At 39.3% G+C, this 18,691-nt stretch overlaps 1 protein-coding gene across 7 annotated transcripts in view; it reads left to right on the forward strand.

Moving 5' to 3' along the window:
- The window catches only part of kcnh1b (potassium voltage-gated channel, subfamily H (eag-related), member 1b), a 155,291-nt gene that overhangs the window by 124,810 nt on the left and 11,790 nt on the right, over window positions 1–18,691 (forward strand). For 2 of the 7 annotated variants that reach the window (XM_063475685.1, XM_063475684.1), the window contains one exon: window positions 633–6,188. The exons of 3 other annotated variants lie outside the window; for them this stretch is intronic. In XM_063475685.1, the coding sequence (XP_063331755.1) occupies window positions 633–1,472 (840 nt within the window). In that variant the 3' untranslated portion in view covers window positions 1,473–6,188. Of the gene's footprint in view, window positions 1–632; window positions 6,189–18,691 lie in introns of those variants that run through there. 2 more of the 7 variants (XR_010094026.1, XR_010094027.1) reach the window with 2 other exon arrangements.

Here is an 18,691-nt window from a genome sequence, read left to right on the forward strand (position 1 = left end):
ATCTAACACACTGTTTACTGCAACAGCTACACCCTTCTTGCACATGTTCTTTTTCAGCTATTTATTAATAAGTGACTTTTATGTATATATAGTGACTTTTATGTATATATATATGCCTGTACATATTGTGCTATTCTTAGTTAGTGTATTGTCTGTCTTTGTTAATGTTTGTTTATAATGGAGCACTGTAACGAAAAATAATTTCTCCTAGGGATCAATAAAGTATTCTGATTCTGATTCTGATAAGCTGCCTTGTATAAAACAGTTCGTTGGCAAAATATAACCAAGAAAATAGCAAAATAAAGAAAATGGGTAAGTCTACTGCCCATTGCGTTTCTAAAAATAAATAAATAAATAAGTAATAGTAGAAAAGTCTAAAGAATTTAAACACATTATAGGTTAAAACAACACAGTAACTGCAGCATAAAGTGACAGTGTAAGTGTTTTAGATGTGGGAGTGGAGTGAATTTATGTGTCATTTAAATGGTTTAGGTGGTCAGTAAGACTGGAAAATCGTTATAAATAAAGTACCTTTAAAGCCAGATAGGAAAGCTAACAAAGAAGATTCATCAGTATCAGTACCACAGTACTGATTCTTTGAGCTGCAATAACTATGGTCTATCTCTTAACAGATTATCTTTCGGAAGATCAGTGATGTGAAACGTGAAGAGGAAGAGATGCTGAAAAGGAAGAATGAGGCTCCTCTCAACCTCCCACCAGACCACCCAGTTCGACGACTCTTTCAGCGTTTCCGGCAGCAGAAGGAAGCCCGTCTCGCTGCTGAGCGGGGTAGTCAGGCCACTGGTGATGTCGAGAAAGGTGTTATTCACCTGGAGCCATCCAGAGGTCCAGAGAGGCTTGCCTCTACTAGTATTGTCATAGTAACTGAGAACCAAGCTGCAACCACCAGTTCTTCCACATCTTCATCATCCAGGGTATCCAGCCAAGCCATGTTTCATGTTCCCGGCATCCAAAATGGCAGCCTAACTGGTTGCAAATCTGCAGAGCCACCCAAAGCTAAAGGGTGGGGACGTTTCAAAGAGTCAGTTGTGAAAGCTGAGTCATGGAGCAGTGTCTCCAAGGCTGAGTCCATGGAAATGCTGACTGATAGAACTAAGTGTCACAACGAGGTGTCTCTAAGGAAAACAGATTCATGTGACAGTGGCATCACAAAGAGTGATCTCCGCTTAGATAATGTTGGCAGTGTCAGAACACCACAGGAGCGGAGCCCAGTCCAGTCTGATGAAAAGAGGGTCTTTTGTCCAATACCAGAGCAGAGTGTGCAAGCGTCTATCCTCGAGTTCAAACAAGAATTAAAAGGAGACATCAGAAATCTGAACAGTCGCATGACAGTGCTGGAGACACAGCTTACAGAGGTGCTACGACTTCTTAAATCAAGGAAATCATCTGGGTCCTTTTTTGAGTTCTCTCGGCCACCATCTCCTGACTCTGATAAGGACAGCTTCAATTAAATTAGATGGCTCGGATACATACATAATTGTGGTTAGTGATGATTCATCATTGTCATATCATACTCAGCATACTCATCCTATGCTGTCTGTATGGTATCATATACCATATGATACCTGGGACATAAAGACAGCAAAAGCACCTTTTATGTTTTCAGCATTACGTTTCTTTTTGAGATAGTCAGGTCCATAAATATTGGGACACCGACACAATTCTAACATTTTTGGCTCTATACACCACCACAGTGGATTTCAATGGAATGATACGAGCAAGATGTGCTTTAACTGCAGACTGTCAGCTTTTGTTTGAGGGTATTTACATCCAAATCAGGTGAACAGTTTGCATATGTGCCTCCCAAAAGTAATGGGACAGAATAAGAATCATAGATCAAACTTTCACGTTTTAATACTTGGTTGCAAATCCTTTGCAGTCAAATACAGCACACACATAGACATCACCAGACGCTGGGTTTCATCTCTGGTGATGCTCTGCCAGGCCTCTACTGCAACCGTCTTCAGTTCCTGCTTGTTCTTGGGGCATTTTCCCTTCAGTTTTGTCTTCAGCAAGTGAAATGCATGCTCAATCGGATTCAGGTCAGGTGATTGAATTGGCCATTGCAAAACAGTCCACTTCTTTCCCTTCAAAAACTTTTTGGTTGCTTTTGTAGTATGCTTTGGATCATTGTCCATCTGCACTGTGAAGCGCCGTCCAAAGAGTTCTGAAGCATTTGGCTGAATATGAGCAGATAATATTGCCCGAAACAAAGGTCACCAACATGTAGCCACACATCTGAAAGCATATTGATTTGCTCTCTTAATATTTAGACTGTAGTATTGATATTTTAACCTTTGCCTTTTTATTTTATATTAAAAAGGCAAAGGCATATTTTAACCTGTGCTGCTTTTGTCAGCAGTCACGTCATCAAATACAAGAGAACGAGTTCGACTGGGAGCCATACATGCCCACGCCATGACACTACCACCACCATGCTTCACTGATGAGGTGGTATGCTTAGGATCATGAGCAGTTCCTTTCCTGCACCATACTCTTTTCTTCCCACCACGCTGGTACAAGTTGATCTTGGTCTCATCTGTCCATAGGATGTTGTTCCAGAACTGTGAAGGATTTTTAGAGGGTGTCTGGCAAAATCTAATCTGGCCTTTCTGTTTTTGGGGCTCACCAATGGTTTACATCTTGTGGTGAACCCTTTGTATTCACACTGGTGAAGTCTTCTCTTGATTGTTGACTTTGACACACAGAAACCTAAGCGTCTTTTTATTCCCACCCTATTCCCACCTACTAATAATCTCACCTACAATGATGCACATATTGTTTGTGCATCACAAGGCTGTAGTTTTACCTGTGGCATGTGAGGTGACTTCAAGATGCAAATTAGACAAAAAAAGTGAAGTGGTACAGAATACTCTAGACAGCTATCATATTTAAAGCAAGGGCCACAAAAGTTAACTTGGTAAGCTTTTACTATAACGAGATGATCAGAGCCAACTTGCTAATGCTGGTGCTATCTTGACCAATATTGTCAATATAGGACACTTTGTTTTTCCCTTTTGCTTAGAAAGGCCCTCACTGTAGCTTGTATTTAGGGTGGTGTAGGAGGCAACTTTTCTGTTTCTGGTTACTTTTTTTCATTCTAGAAAATAGATAAAGATAGGATTTTTATAAAGTATATGATGTTGTTGTTCTGAGCTGGTTTTAACTGACCTTATGTCATAATCTTTGTCTTTGACTTTTTGTAGAATCCTATGTGTTTCTAAAATATATGCAGAGAACCACGTTTTGGCAAGTATTGTACACTTATTAAACTACTGATTTGTTTGTAAAGAAGCTGAGGTACTGGACACTGAATGGTAACAAAGTTAGGCTTTTACTGCCTAAATGCTATCTGTTGTCTTTAGATGGTTCACACTCTGAAGGTGACGTTTCATTTATGTCATAAAACCTGCTCAACCTACTGTAGATTATGTGTGTTGTTGCTTCAAGGGATTTATTAAAATGAGTAGATGCCCTCACAAGCAGCAAGGGGCCTTAAAACTAATTTAAAAAGAAAACGCAATCCACATGTAAGATAAGATAAACCTTTATGAGTCCCACACGTAGGAAATATTTTGGTCACAGCAGAAAGCACAAGTTAAGAGCAGTAAAAATTAAAAAAAGAAAAAGAAAAAACAATAGAATAGAATAAGATAAGATAGAATAACATACTATACAAAATATTAAAAAGCTAAAATGAGGATTAAATTTAAGGTCTTATGCAATTAATATCACACAAATAGTTAAAGCTGCATTCACTCATATTTGACACCATTTTGACAGAAAGATTTTAGATAATGTCTCTTCATTTAGATTACTAGAGCTATTGAATAAGATATTTCTGTGTATGTCAGTCAGTGCCTCCTTCAGGAGAGACGTGTGTTCTCTCTTCTGACCCCTAAATCTTTGTTGGATTTTTTAAAATTTACTATTTAATATGTAATTTAAAACAGTTCCTATGAAAAAAAATCACTTGCCAGATATTCTTTTACTTTACCTTACTTTAGCAAAGACAGTTCATCAACTCTCATTAGTTTCTTTTTTTCTTTCTTTCTCTTTTTTTTTTGTTCACTAATATTAAGGTGTGTTCACAGCAGTGGAAAAATTCCAGGCCACAATAACATTTTAGATTATCTAGCCAAAAGACAAAATTTATGTCATTGCGAAGTGTCCATCATCCTTTAACAATTCATAAGAATCGCTATCCCTCCTTGGGAGGCCAAGTTACACACACTAATGCGCTAATGATTTTTCATCTAAACTGTGCTAAAGGTGAAGGTCATGGTTGTTGAAGGTCAAGGACTGATCGAAGTGCTTAACTTTAAAAACATTAAAAATACAAGAATTTTAAATATATATATATGTGTGTGTGTGTGTGTGAGGAACCTTGGAGTAATTTTTGACCAGGATACGTCCTTCAATGCGCATATTGAACAAATATGTAGCGGCTTTCTTCCATTTGCACAATATATCTCTAAAATATTTCTAGGCTGGACTACTGTAATTCGTTCGTATCAGGATGTTTAAAAACTCCCTGAAAACCCTTCAGTTTATCCACACTGCTGAAGGAACTGTACCTAAAGGGATTAGAAAGAGAGAGCATATTTGTCCTATATTGGCTTTTCTTCATTGGTTGCCTGTTAAATCCCTAATCAAATTTAAAATCCTTTTCACCACATACAAGGTCTTGAATAATCAGGTCCCATCTTATCTTAATGGTCTTATAGTATTATACCACTCCATAAGAGCACTTCGCTTTCAGACTGTGGGCTTACTTGTTGTTCTTAGAGTATTTAAAAGAAGAATGGGAGGCTGAGCCTTCAGCTTTCATGCCCCTCAACTATGGAGCCAGCTTCCAGTTTGGATTTCATCTCTTTTTCTCATCAATTACTGTTTGTAAGCTAGTGAAAGTCCTAATATGGCCAAAGATGGGCCAAACCTTAGCTAGATGTGCACATTACTATGGTAGGTAGGGACACCTATTATCACCTATTACCTAGTAAAATTATTTCTATAATTAACTTTTAATTATACAAATTTTGATCAATATCTGAAGAAATATGGACTTTACAGCACACAGGACCATGCAGTTGAACAAATTGAAGTATAAGCTTTACATCATGTGTCCACATAAATTGTAAACTGTATTGTCTTCTTATGTAAACAAGGGTCTCCACTGACAAAACAGAATGTACATGTGGTACATTCTTTCATACTAAGCTGTAGAAGGTGTTTATTCACTGAACTTTTCCTCACATCATTTAAATGTCTCTATTAGCTTGGAAAGAAAGCAACTGGACTTCTTTAATTTTCTTTCCACGCTGCCTAGACTACCATTACCTGGATGATTGAGAACCAACATAGACATATTGCCTTTATTAAAGAATGCATCATGCATATTGTTCTGCAACTTTAATCAGCATCAGAATACTTTATTAATCCCTAGGAAATTATGTAAATTATGTAAGCTCTGTGTTGTCTGCAAGCATGAAGAAAACACTAAAAGTGTACCAACTATAAACTTTAACTGAAAACTTTACAGTAAAATTTCAAATGTCAGGCTTCATGACAAATCTGATAAAGTATTAATTATAAGCACAGAAAATAAAGTGTGTCATTCAAAAAATGTCAAAAATGTACCCTCTTGACTTGTCTAAATAATAACCTGAGATGTATGTATCCCAACTTGGTACCTGGTGTGTCCTCTCTCAGTGTGATAATATGTCATAATATGCAACTATTGTCATATATGCTGTGTTTATGGAGAGACTGGTTGTTATTTGTGTGAAGTTGTGAAGGTCATGTTGTCCTGCGGGGGAACTGCTATCAACACTGATGCATTTTGATTGTCATCCCTGCATGAAGCTTGTGTCTGAAATGTGTTTTTCTAAAGGAAATGCTTAAATCTAGCTGAATGCCTTGTTACTTCACTACTGTTACTTGTTACCTGGCTGGATCTCTGAAGCCTCTTCTCTAAACGTTACCATTTTCTGTTAGTCACATATATGTTGCGACTGTCACCTGTGCATGATGACCACCTAAATGTTTAAATAGATAGATTAGATAGATAGATAACAATAAATAGATAGATAGATTTTGTTTTGTTTTTGTTTGTTTGTTGTTAGGTCTGTTTCCATTTTTTCACTTGTTATGAAGTAACACTGTATCAGCACAAAGAAAATAAATGTGTGATAAAATCACATCAAATGTCATCAAGACACTTTGTACTTGTATCTTTGCTGTTTATTTTTTGGAAGAAGAACGTTGTTGCTCACAGTAACAGACACAGATAGAAGTAGAAACCTTTTGTTGCGACTTAATGTATTTCAGTTAAAATCTTTAAAGGTAAAAAGACAAAACCAACTTTAAATAGATAACTGTATAAAAGTTATTGTGTTGAATGTTTCAATACAATTTATTTTTGTTGATTATTCACTTTGCAAAATAATTTTTTTCTGACGTTGATGAACATTATGGTTTTTTTCCCACCTTTGGTCTCACCAGGTGTGACCAAACATTTAGTCCCACCTGTTAGGTGCATCCTTCTGGGTCGATCATCATAGCCGTTTTTGCTACAGAGTTCTCATCGCTTCGAATCGCATGTCCATACCACCTCAGGTGGGACTCAAGCATCTTTTCCTTAATTGGGGCTACGCCTAGTTGCTTCCATATGTCTTTGTTCGTAACACGGTCCCGTCTTGTAATTCCCAAGCTCCATCGGCGCATGCGCATCTCCATGGTGTTTAGGGCCTGTTCATGTGTGGTCAATGCGGGCCAACATACGGAGCCATACAGGGCTACTGGGCGGACCACCGTTTTGTAGATTTTTCCCTTGAGTTGATCTGGCATTCTTGTATCGCAAAGGACACCAGTGACCTGTCGCCATTTTAACCAGGCTGCATTTATTCGAGCTCAGACATCGGAGGTGATATTTCCATCGTAGCTGATGACTGACCCCAAGTAGCGGAAGTCTTCTGTCTTCTTCAACTCTTCGCTGTCAGTTATGATGGTGCCATCAGTTTGGGGGCCTCCTTCCAGGTATTCGGCCTTTTTCGTATTGAGCTGCATTCCATATTCATCGAGCCGGGTCTTCCAGAGTTGAGTCATCGTTTGGGTCTCTTCTCTGTCTTTGCTGGCGAGCAAAGAGGAGAGACCATGGATGAGGTAACTGGAGGTCAGCCGTGATGGTATCCATTAGGGATGTAAGAAAATATCGATACAATGAAATATCGCGATATTTTGTGCAATGATACTGAATCGATATTCAAAATCAGTGTTATCGATTTTTTTGTAATTGAAAAATTACATGCATTTACTGTTTATTTCTTTTGTATGTTGCAATTCAAATTCCGGCCACTGGTTTGCAGTTTTTACCGCCTTTACTATGACGTAAAAACGAGGTCTCGCGATAACTGTAGAAGCGTCTAGTTTGCCAAAACCAACGAAGTAGAACAGTGGATGTGTGGCCAATTGTGCTAGCTAATTGATGACTGAAAAGGAGAGGATACAGCCGGCCCCCGCAGCTTTCAAAGCTGATGTGTGGACTTATTTTGGATTTAGGACAAAAGAAGGCAGTAAAGACTATGACAAGAACTATGCAGTCTGTAAAATGTGCACCGCCAGAGTCAAATATTCCGGTAACACAACAAAGTTACGAACACACGTGTCTAGACACCATAGCGACGTAGCGTCAAATGCTCATTTTAAAACGAAACGAGGTGACCCCGCTCAACCGACAACTGAAGAAGTTAACTTTTAGAAACTACCAGCAACTTCAACTCGTGCAACAAAAATAACGCAGTCAGTACTTGTTTTTATTTGCAAAGACATGCGCCCTCTGAGTGTTGTGGAGAATAAAGGATTTCGTAATATGATTAAAACGCTGGAGCCCCGTTACACCGTTCCTTCTCGACAACACATCACGGACATCGCTCTGCCAAAGTTGTACCAAGAAGTCAAAGCGACAGTGCTGGACTCTCTCACCTCGGCAGAGACAGTTGCTTTGACATGCGACGCTTGGACTTCGAGAGCCACTGAATCGTACGTAACTGTTACAGCACATCACATAACGGACCAGTGGAACCTTCAGTCTCATGTACTACAAATCCGAGCCATGCATAACAGTCACACAGGTGAGCACATTGCAGCGTGGCTGAATGGGGATTGAACGCAAAGGACCTTGTTGTTGTTACCGATAATGCACCAAACATGGCTCTCGCAGCTAGACTTGCAGGCATGACGCACATACAATATTTTGCACACAGTCTCAATCTCGCATCACAGAAAGCACTGAAAATACAATCCGTGGTGCGACTTCTCGGGAGGATCCGACGTGTAACAGCCTTTTTCAGGCGCAGCACCACAGCCAGCAATCAGTTGAAGCAGAAACAGTGCCTCCTTCAGCTACCAGCTCACAGATTGATCACGGACATAATTATAAGATGGAACAGCTCCTATGATATGATAGAACGATTTTTAGAACAGCAACCAGCCATCTGTGCAGCTCTGCTTTCTGCAGAAGTTAGGAAGAGTGAAAAAGAAATTTTCACATTAAGTGAGTCTGACATCACATGTGCAGAAGGAGTTGTCAGGGCACTCAAGCCTATGAAGGACGCCACCCTGGTGATGTCAGAGGAGAGCATGCCAACCCTGTCCATCATTGCTCCTCTTCATGCCAAGCTTGTGATGGGTGCACAAGAAAGTGTTGATGATACACCGACAGTAAGGGACATTAAGACTGCCATAGCAGAAGATCTGGGAAAGAGATATGTAAATGAGAGGGAGACACTATGGATGGCATCAACTGTTGATCCTTGGTTTAAGGACCTGCCCTTCCTGTCTGAAGCAGAGACCAGTGAGACCTATTCCAGACTGTTGGACACTGTGGTGACTGTGATAAAGAAGGAAAAAAATGTAAGTAAATAAATTAATTTATTTGGAAAAATCCAACTGAAGTTATAAGCAAGTGAATAAAGTAAAAACAAAAAAAAAATGCATATTGATGACATTTGTCATCAAATATTAGTGAAAAAAAGGGTGAATCTTGGATTTGAATTTTGACTTTCTGACATTTTTCAGCAGCAAAAGAATAAGGAGACTGACAAACAGGTGGAGGAAGAGAATGCCACAGAGGAGGCTCATCACCTACATATCAAAGACAGCTTTGACGCCATTCCTCGGCCACCCCTAAAGAGACAGAGGTCCTCATGTGCATTGGTGGACTTGCTCGGAGCTACGTTTGCCTCTACTAGTGACAATACTGCACCTAAATCAGAGCATGATGTTGCTGCAGCTGAGATCAAGAGGTATAGAGATGAGACCCCTTTGCCTCTCACAGGAAATCCTCTCAGTTGGTGGAAGGACCATGAACAGGAATACCCTCAGCTATCCAAAGTAGCAAGGAGTTTCCTATGCATTCCTGGAACAAGTGTCTCTGCAGAGAGAGTTTTCTCCTTTGCAGGAGACATAGTAAATGCACAGAGAAGTGTCCTGAGAGCTGACCATGTCGATCAGCTTGTATTCCTGCACCAAAATCTGGAAATTGAAAAATAACCACTGAGAAAACACAACATGTAAAATCTCTGATATGAGAATGTTTGACATTTTGGTTGAGTCTCATAAGCACTTTTATTTAGATGAGTAAATTCCTTTTTTCAGGTTGTACTAAAAGTGTTCCATTGATGGACACTGCAGAGCTGTACTTTATTTTATTAACACTTAATTTTAATAGCACTTTACATTGTTTGTTAATGTTTACTTGGATTGATTCTTCAAGCAATTTCATTTTTGATTTATATTTGTTTATGTTAAGGTCACATAAAAAGTGCTTTGTTTTGATGCTCCATAGAGCAGATTTTGGATAAGTATTTTACAATCATAGTACTTAGAAAGACCTCAGTGTTACATGTTTACTTTTTTCATGTTAAAAAAAATACTTGATAGTTCAGTAAAGTAGTTTTTGTTTGTTTATTTGACATGACTTCTAATAAGGCAGATGTTAATTTCTCCATTCATTTTGAACTTAGAGAGAGAGTGTTTTTGTTTCAGATGTTTCATGTCAAGCATTTAACAGTTTGGACTGTTTACTGTGAGTTTTCCTAATTAAATTCAGTCCTACTAAACACAAATATCATCTGGCTTTTAGTATCGCAATGTATCGTATCGTCTACCTTGTATTATGATACATATTGTATCGCCAGATTCTTGCCAATACAAACCCCTAGTATCCATACATAGAATGAAGAGGAGGGGTGACAGAGTTGATCCTTGGTGGACCCGAACACTAATTGGGAAGGGAGGTGATAGTCCAGCGGCGCATCGGACTGAACTGGTGACGTTGTCATGGAGCAGCTGTATCCATTTGACATATGCCTCAGGGACACCATGCTCAACTGATGATCTGTATTGCAGTGCCAGTCCTCCTCCTCACTGCAGCAGAGAACAAACAAGAGGGTCATCCTCTCAGACTGAGAAGAAAAAATACATCTGCAACCAACTTCCCGTTTTTCCATCCTTTCTGTATTATACTCATGCCATAGCATGGTCTAGAGGGCTACAAATAAACAGCTTCCACTTCCTGCAGGTTACTTCTTCTTAGACCAGGGACATTTTAAAAATCAATTAGACACTTGGAAAATAAGCTTATTATATGTTTAAAGGATGACAAGGATGCCACCTGGGCTCCTCCTGTGTGGTGTTCTAACTCAGGACATGCTGGTGAGTTTATATATCTCGCCTGGTCTGGGATTGCTGTGATGTTTCTCAGGTGCCTGGGGAGAGGGAGGTCTGAGCCTATCTGCTGAGGCTGCTGCCCCCATGATATGGTCCCAGATAAGCAGACGAAAATGGATGGTCTGATGGATGGATGGATGGATGGATGGATGGATGGATAAATAAAAAGATGTATAAATAAAATTAGTAGTTTCACAGTACCAAAAAATATATTTAAAGTTTATTGTTTAATTTTAAGACAGACACTGAATAGTGCAGGTCTAAAATGTATTGCTTTGGTAAGAATATTTGGCAGTAAATAATAAATCCCTGATGAAATCTTAACAGTGGTGACATTTTCCTTGACTTTAACTTGAAAAAGTGTTTTAGCTAGATGAACATGAACATGAACACAATAACTCATATGGAAATAAGAATGTACACATTGGCAATAGTTTGAAAAAGATACTTTAGTGTCTACAGCACAACATTCTAGTGAGCTTAAATTTGAGTGTTTTTGAACTCATTAAACTCAGGATTGCTATTGCTTCACAACTTTAGTAATCAGGCTGCTACCTAAACGCATAGTAATTAGTGAAACTTATGTTATAACATAGTCATTGTAGTCATCTTGACATTAAACTTTAACAATCTGTTTAAGCAATTAGGAATTAAATGCAAAAATACTTAGATGTCAAATGTTTTGAATATTTGAAACAAGCAATTTAATTGGTTTCACATTTCATTACTTTCATCTTTAGCTTACCAGCGGCGTGGATATTTCTTCTGGAGTTTCACTGTATCTGGCCCTGATAACCGTCACATTCCACAAAGAGCACAGAAAAAGCTGAACAGTTTTCATTTTTAAACTCTCCAAATGCATTGAAATCAGTTAAATGAATGCAGAGTTCAGTTCAGTCCATCGCTACTTCAAACTTATTTTCAGGTTAAAAATAGGAAAGGCAGCATTTCACCTGCATATTTGGCTTAACTTGTCAACAGGCTAGCTGAGCTCGGGATCACCCATTGCCATTTGCAGTCAGAATTGCTGAGTGGGCCCTCCTTTTTAAAGTACGCCTTTGCCCCTACAGAGGTGTGTGTGTGTGTGTGTGTGTGTGTGTGTGTGTGTGTGTGTGTGTGTGTGTGTGTGTGTGTGTGTGTGTGTATGCCACTACCCCCTGTCCCCCACCCCAACACACATACACACCACCTGAACAGGTCAAGGCCTTCTGTTTGTTATCAGACTTGTTTTTGCATCCTGGCTGAACCTTCTGGTGTGTGAGGAAAAAACTGCAGTGGGGATCATATATCTACCTCTGCAGGGCTGCCGGGGGCATAACCTAACAAATGTGTGGGGTCAACTGGTAAGGACTTATTTCTGTTGTGTTTGTAATGCAGAAGTAGGGAATACTGCTAGGTTGAATGATTAGGTAAGAAACTGCTTGGATATGAATGAACAATGACTGGGATTCCTGCAGTTTAAAACTGCTAACTTTTAAACTATTTAAGAGATTCAGAGTGAGAACTCCTGATGAATTTGACGCATGTGTTCTGGTTTGACAGTCCTGTAAACTTGTAGATCTGCTTATAAATTTTAAACAACTTAGTAATAGTTCTCTCTTTAAGATGAATGGTTCTTTTCATGCTGTAACAGACAGAAGGGAGCTTTTGTGACATTGCTGCTCATGATTTGCCCAGCCAGATTATTCTCAGATAATAATGAGCTGCTATTGCTATCTGCTACATCCTGGACAAACAAGGAGAATATTAACTGGTTCCTCTGATTTCTTAAGTATGCTGGCAACCAGGCAGTAAAAAACAGCTGTTGTGAAGGAGGAAGATGTAGTAGGCTTGGGTAGGGATTAAAATAATTTACAATTTAAGATTAAACAAATAACAGGAGAAATGATTGAGATGAGTCAAGAGGTTTTGTACTGAAGCTGCTTAGTTAGATCGCTTTACATAACTCATTTTAAAGTAAAGATGCAACTTCCCTCACTTTCTGAAGCCTATAGGAGCACTTGAAGAGAGAAAGAAGCTAAACAAGAAATAATCAGATGAAGACAATGAAATGGATGAAGACTAAAGATTGGGGGGGACAACACAAACAGTTACCCTCGGTACATTTAACATTGAGCCCAGCAGGCGACAACAATGGTGTCAGCAAGACTCTTCTCGGTCTGAACGTTTCTAGATTTCTCTCTGGCTGATTTCAGTGTGCTTGGGCAGCACAAAGTTAAAACAATTGGGAGGTTTTTTTTCCTGTTTTCCATTGTGCCCAGCAGGTCTCAACTCATATAAAGACACAAAGGTTGCAGGTGCTTCATGGTACTGCACAGCTCTTATATTGACAAACTGCTGCTTGATTGTCAAGAATGTGAAGCTGGAGTCTTAAGGATGCTAAAACCTTTGCTATGATGGTACTTCGGTGAGGAGTGTTTCTTTTTAAGGTACTGCCCTATTTTCTATTTCTGACTCAGAGAAAAACAGAGATTTCTCTGAATTGTGCCAGTTTATATGTAATATACCATTAGGTGAGAATGGGATTGGTCAGTCGGTTATTTGTCCAAAGTGTTGAACTACAAACAAAGTGAAAGATAAGAACTGTAGAAGACATACATATATATATATATATATATATATATATATATATATATATATATATAGTAAAGTAAAGTAAAAGAGAAAACAGTTATTCAAACAAATTTTTGGGTAATTTGTCAATAAATTATTATTATTATTATTAATAATAATAATAATAATAATAATAATAATAATAATAATAATAACAAAAATAACACATTTTAATCAAGTCAGTCAAACTTCTGGAATATTGATCTGGCCAGTTTTGCAGCAGAGGGGGTTGTTAATCAGTTTCAGCTGCTTTGGTGTTAATGAAATTAACAACAGATGTTGTTAGCATGTATGAAAGAAAAAACGATTGATGTGTGTGATGGACAAAAAACAAAAACAAAACGGAAGATCAGAGAAAATGATGCTACACTTATTGGAGACCTTTTTTTTCTCTCACATCACTTCACTGACACGGTTACTGGATATAAGAAATGAGGAAAAGCAAAGCCCAAATGTAAGGGAAGAAGAGTGTAACATTGAGATTTTTTTTCCTGCGAACATGCTGATGGATGTTAGGAAATATAGTGATGTTTTTTGTTTGATGTGCATGTAGTAAACTGTTGTTTTGTGTACTGTTTGGTTCTGCTTGCTAAACAAGACTATGTTACTGCATAAAACAGCTCTGAGTGTGTCTTGCGAACATGTGGTTTGCCAGCTGATTGTGCAGCTCAGTATACCCGGCCCGAGGGGGGAAAATCATACTGTCAGACTCCAACTTGTCAGTCTGGTGACCTACACAGACTCTCATCTGCACAGTCCTCATTTATAGTCTTCTACAAACCCTAACATTACAGCTAACAGGTAGATTTTTCTTATTTTAGTCCAGTTAGGCCAAACAACAAAGACCCACTCAGTAAATGGCACCACATTTCCAAGGAAAAGCAGTGAAGCTGAGTCTGTGGGTCTCACACATGGATCCTGGAATGCATAAAACTGTACAAGATCAACAGGAACTTAAGAGCCTTCATCAGGGCTCTCTGAAGGTCTGTGGTAAACAGCCGATTATTAGAGATGGATACAGAATACAACAAATGTCACATTAAAATGAGACAACACTGAAATGTCATTGCTGTAGACTGTGTAGTCTAATGGATCATTCTACCAAACGGCATCATTGTAGGCAAAAGGAAATCATGAAGAGACTGCACCAACCATATATGTGTAGAGAGGAAGCCAAGTCCTGAGTCCTGGGAAGAACAAGATCTGGACAATACCTATGCCCTGACAGGCATCAGATCCCCTATTGGGATAATAAGATGGGCAAAGAAGATGCCACTGACATCATAAGAAAGCCCCTTACCGTGTATGGAGGATTTAAAGAAGTCCAGATGCTTTTCTTTCCAAGCTCCTATGGCTACTATGACCTGGATGACTGAGGACCTTCACAGACACAAGAATTGGAGACCCGGCTCCACACCCTTGAAAAACCTGTAGCTAGCCAGGCTCCACTAGAAGGTGCAGCTGAAAGTAGTGTAGCCTCAGAGAGCTTTCGCCAGCAGATTGTCCCAAGCAGCAGGGAAAACAGGATAGCTGAGTGATGGTGACAAGGAAGCATAGACCTAATCAGACATGGGTTAGGGGTTAGGGTTGTCACTTAACGACACACCTGCTGAGAGGCCACGGACCGGTACCGGTCTATGAGCTGTTTGGTACCAGCCTGCGAGAGTGGAGGCTTGGGTATGAAATTTATGGTTTTCAGGGTTTTATCGTTTTTATCGTTAACTAATTTCCCCTGGTCTTTTCCCAATGTGTTATGAATAAATCTTCTTTTTCTTGGTACCGGTACTGATTTTATTTTGTTGTACTTATCCCTGACACCTTAAAGGCCAGTCCGTAAAAATATTGTCAGACATAAACCGGTCGTGGCGCAAAAAAGTAAGTAAAGTAAAAGTAAAATTTTATTTATATAGCACCTTTCAAGATAAAATCACAAAGTGCTTTACAGAGGCAGAAAACAGACATTAAAATCTCAAACAAAACAAAATCAACCAAATGCAAGTTTAAACAGATACGTTTTTAACTGCTTTTTAAAAGACATGACTGAGTCCACAGATCTCAAACTCAAAGGGAGCGAGTTCCAGAGTCTGGGAGCCACTGATACAAACGCTCTGTCACCTTTTGTTTTTAACCTTGTATGCTGGACAACCAGCAACCCCTGGTCACAAGACCTCAGGGACCTGCTGGGGTGATAAGGAAGAAGAAGATCACTTATGTAAGTTGGAGCTACACCGTGCAGGGCCCTATAAGTCATGATTATGATCTTAAAATGGACCCTGAACTTGACAGGGAGCCAATGCAGTTGAATCAGCAGGGGAGTGGCATGGGAGTATTTGTGATGCTTTATCAGAAGCCTAGCAGCAGCATTTTGAACACCCTGCAGTCATTCTAGGGAGGCATTACTTAAGCAAGTAAACAAGGAATCACAATAATCTAAGCGAGATGAAACAAAACCATGAATAATCATTTCCAATTCGGAACGTGACACAATGGGACTCAGCTTAGCGATATTTCTTAAATGGTAAAAACAAGAGCGAAACCAAAGATTTAACGTGTGTGTCCAGCATCAGAGCTGGATCAAATGTAACACCAAGGTTCCTAATGGATGATTTAATATAAGAAGCAAGAGGGCCTAGATTTTTAACCACAAGGGGAACAAATTTCTCAGGAGCAAAGACAATGACTTCCGTTTTATCAGCATTTAGTTGAAGGTAATTACCAGCCATCCAATCTCTAACAGAATCTAAGCAGGACTGCAAGATTTGGCGCTTAGAAACATCAGGTGGCCTAAAAGAGATATATAGCTGAATATCATCTGCATAACAATGATATGAAATATCAGAGAAAGAGCTAAGAAGTTGCAGAAGAGGGAGTAAATACAACAAAAGCAATTACGGTCCCAAGACAGAGCTCTGAGGCACCCCATAGGCAAGAGAGCTGACGGAGGATCTGAACTTAGAGGTAGCCACAGAGAAAGATCGATTTGACAAATAGGATTTAAATCATTCCAATGCGGTACCCGATACACCCACCCAGTGGTTTAATCTATCTAACAAAATAAGATGATCAACGGTGTCAAAAGCAGAGGTCAGATCCAGCAACATCAAAACAGTGCACTCTCCAGCATCATAATTCATCAAAATATCATTAGACACTCTAAGAAGTGCAGTTTCGGTAGAGTGAGCCTTACGAAAGCCAGATTGAAATTTATCAAGAACGTTGTGTTCATCTAGAAAAACCGTGAGTTGCTTGGCCACAACCTTTTCTAAAATCTTGGCAACAAAAGGCAATTTTGGGATGGGTCTGTAACTGGAAAGCAAAGAAGGATCAAGTTTAGTTTTTTTTTTAAGTGGCTGAATGACAGCACTTTTACAGTAAACAGGGACCTGACCAGAGAGTAGAGATGCATTAATAATTTTAAGAACACTAGGACCAATAGACTCAAAAACATTTTTAAATAAAGACCCAGATAAAATATCAAGGGGGCAAGAGGATGATCTAATTGAAGTAACCAGCCTCAACAACTCAGGTAAAGACACTGGTGAAAATCTTTCAAATATGACAGGCTTAAGTAAAATCAGAACAGGCAAATGGTACATGGAGGGAGAGATGTTGCTCCTTACATTGCTAACCTTTTCAACAAAGAAGGAAAGAAAATTTTCACAGTCTTCATTCGAAGAAATAGGGACAGCAGCAGAAGCCGGAGCAACAATATCCCTAATTGTGTCAAATAGAACCATAGGGTTACCTCTGCTCCTAGAGACTAGTTTTGAAAAATAAGCAGCCCTTGCATCACGAATTGAAGCGTTAAAAGAAACTAAAAGGTCTATAAGGTTGGGGACCGTTGCTTTACAGGACATCTATGCTCTTCTTGGTCAACCAAACCAACTTCAAGCCCCCTTGATGTACTTCTTCTTTTTCAATAGAGTGCGTTTGACACTATGCACTCCTGTATTTGTAGAATTCTCTTTATTATGGCTTAATTCCTAGCTTCTTTAAAGCAGCTATTGTTAAGACAACATCATAGAAATTAATTTGGTTCCATCTGTTCCAACAGCCATATTCTCTTTTGTGTCAAATATTTTGGAAAGACAAGTAGCAGAGGAACTTAACTATTTCTTGGAGAAAAAATCAGGACAATTTAAAATGTTAGGATATTTTCCCGTTTCCACCGAAACCACTTACCACTTAACTCCTTAAGATGCCTACTCATATTTTGATGGCATTAGACTCTGGAGAGTACGCAGTTCTGTTTCTACTGGATCTCACCTCTGCTTTGATACTGTTGATCACATTATCATGATAGACAAACTTAAGGACTTGTCGTTTTGTTTTATCAGTTACTGTTTGCATTAATTAAATGTTGTCTGAATAGTTTGATGTTACAATAATATTTCTTATCTCTATGCTGATGACATTCAGTCATATCGTGATACCGAGCTTCTTGGGCTCTTGGGTTCTTTTGAATCTCAGGAAACTGGATGTCACATTTGACAGTTCAATGTCGCTTGAGCATTACTTAAAAAAACTGGTTTTGAACTCCCCAAAATTGATTCTGTTCATCTGGACATAGCAACAGTACACGTTGGATTTTGTTGAGAAGGTGAGAGGTGTCATTATGGTGGCAGATGAAACTATGGTCTCGGACAATGTTACATCTCTCTTCACTTGTGTTCCAGTCACTGAAGGTAGTCCATAAGAAATTACAGGATGACCCCAACCTCAGCAACAGGACCACTCTCAGCACCGACCAAATGTGTGTTTGCTTTTGGAACTGTGTCTTAATTCCACCTACTTCACATACAAGGGTCAGTACTACAGGCAGAAACATGGGTGTGCCATGGGTTCCCCAGTTTCACCCATCGTGGGCAATTTGTACATGGAAGAAGTGGAAAAGAGGGCTTTGCTATCCTACCCTGGAACACCACCAAGCCATTGACTCAGGTATGTGGGTGACACCTGGGTGAAATCAAATCTCAGGACATACCACAATTCACGGATCACATTAGCTCCGTGGATTGACACATCAAATTCACCAGGGAGGATATGAAAAGTGGCAGGTTAGCCTTCTTAGACTGTGAGATTTCCATCAGTAATGGGGGACATCTAAAAGCCGATGTGTACCGGAAACCTACACATACGGATCAGTATTTAAGGTTTGACTCTGATCATCCACTGGAGCATAAACTGGGTATCATCAGGATGCTACAACACAGAGCGAACACCATCCCCACAGACACAGCGGACAGGGAAGCAGAAGAACAGCACATCAAGAAGGCCCTGAGTAAATGTGGTTATCCCAGCTGGACTTTTGTCAAAGCTGGGAAGG

This window comes from Pelmatolapia mariae, linkage group LG6 (assembly GCF_036321145.2).
Source record: "Pelmatolapia mariae isolate MD_Pm_ZW linkage group LG6, Pm_UMD_F_2, whole genome shotgun sequence".
Lineage (NCBI taxonomy): Eukaryota > Metazoa > Chordata > Actinopteri > Cichliformes > Cichlidae > Pelmatolapia > Pelmatolapia mariae.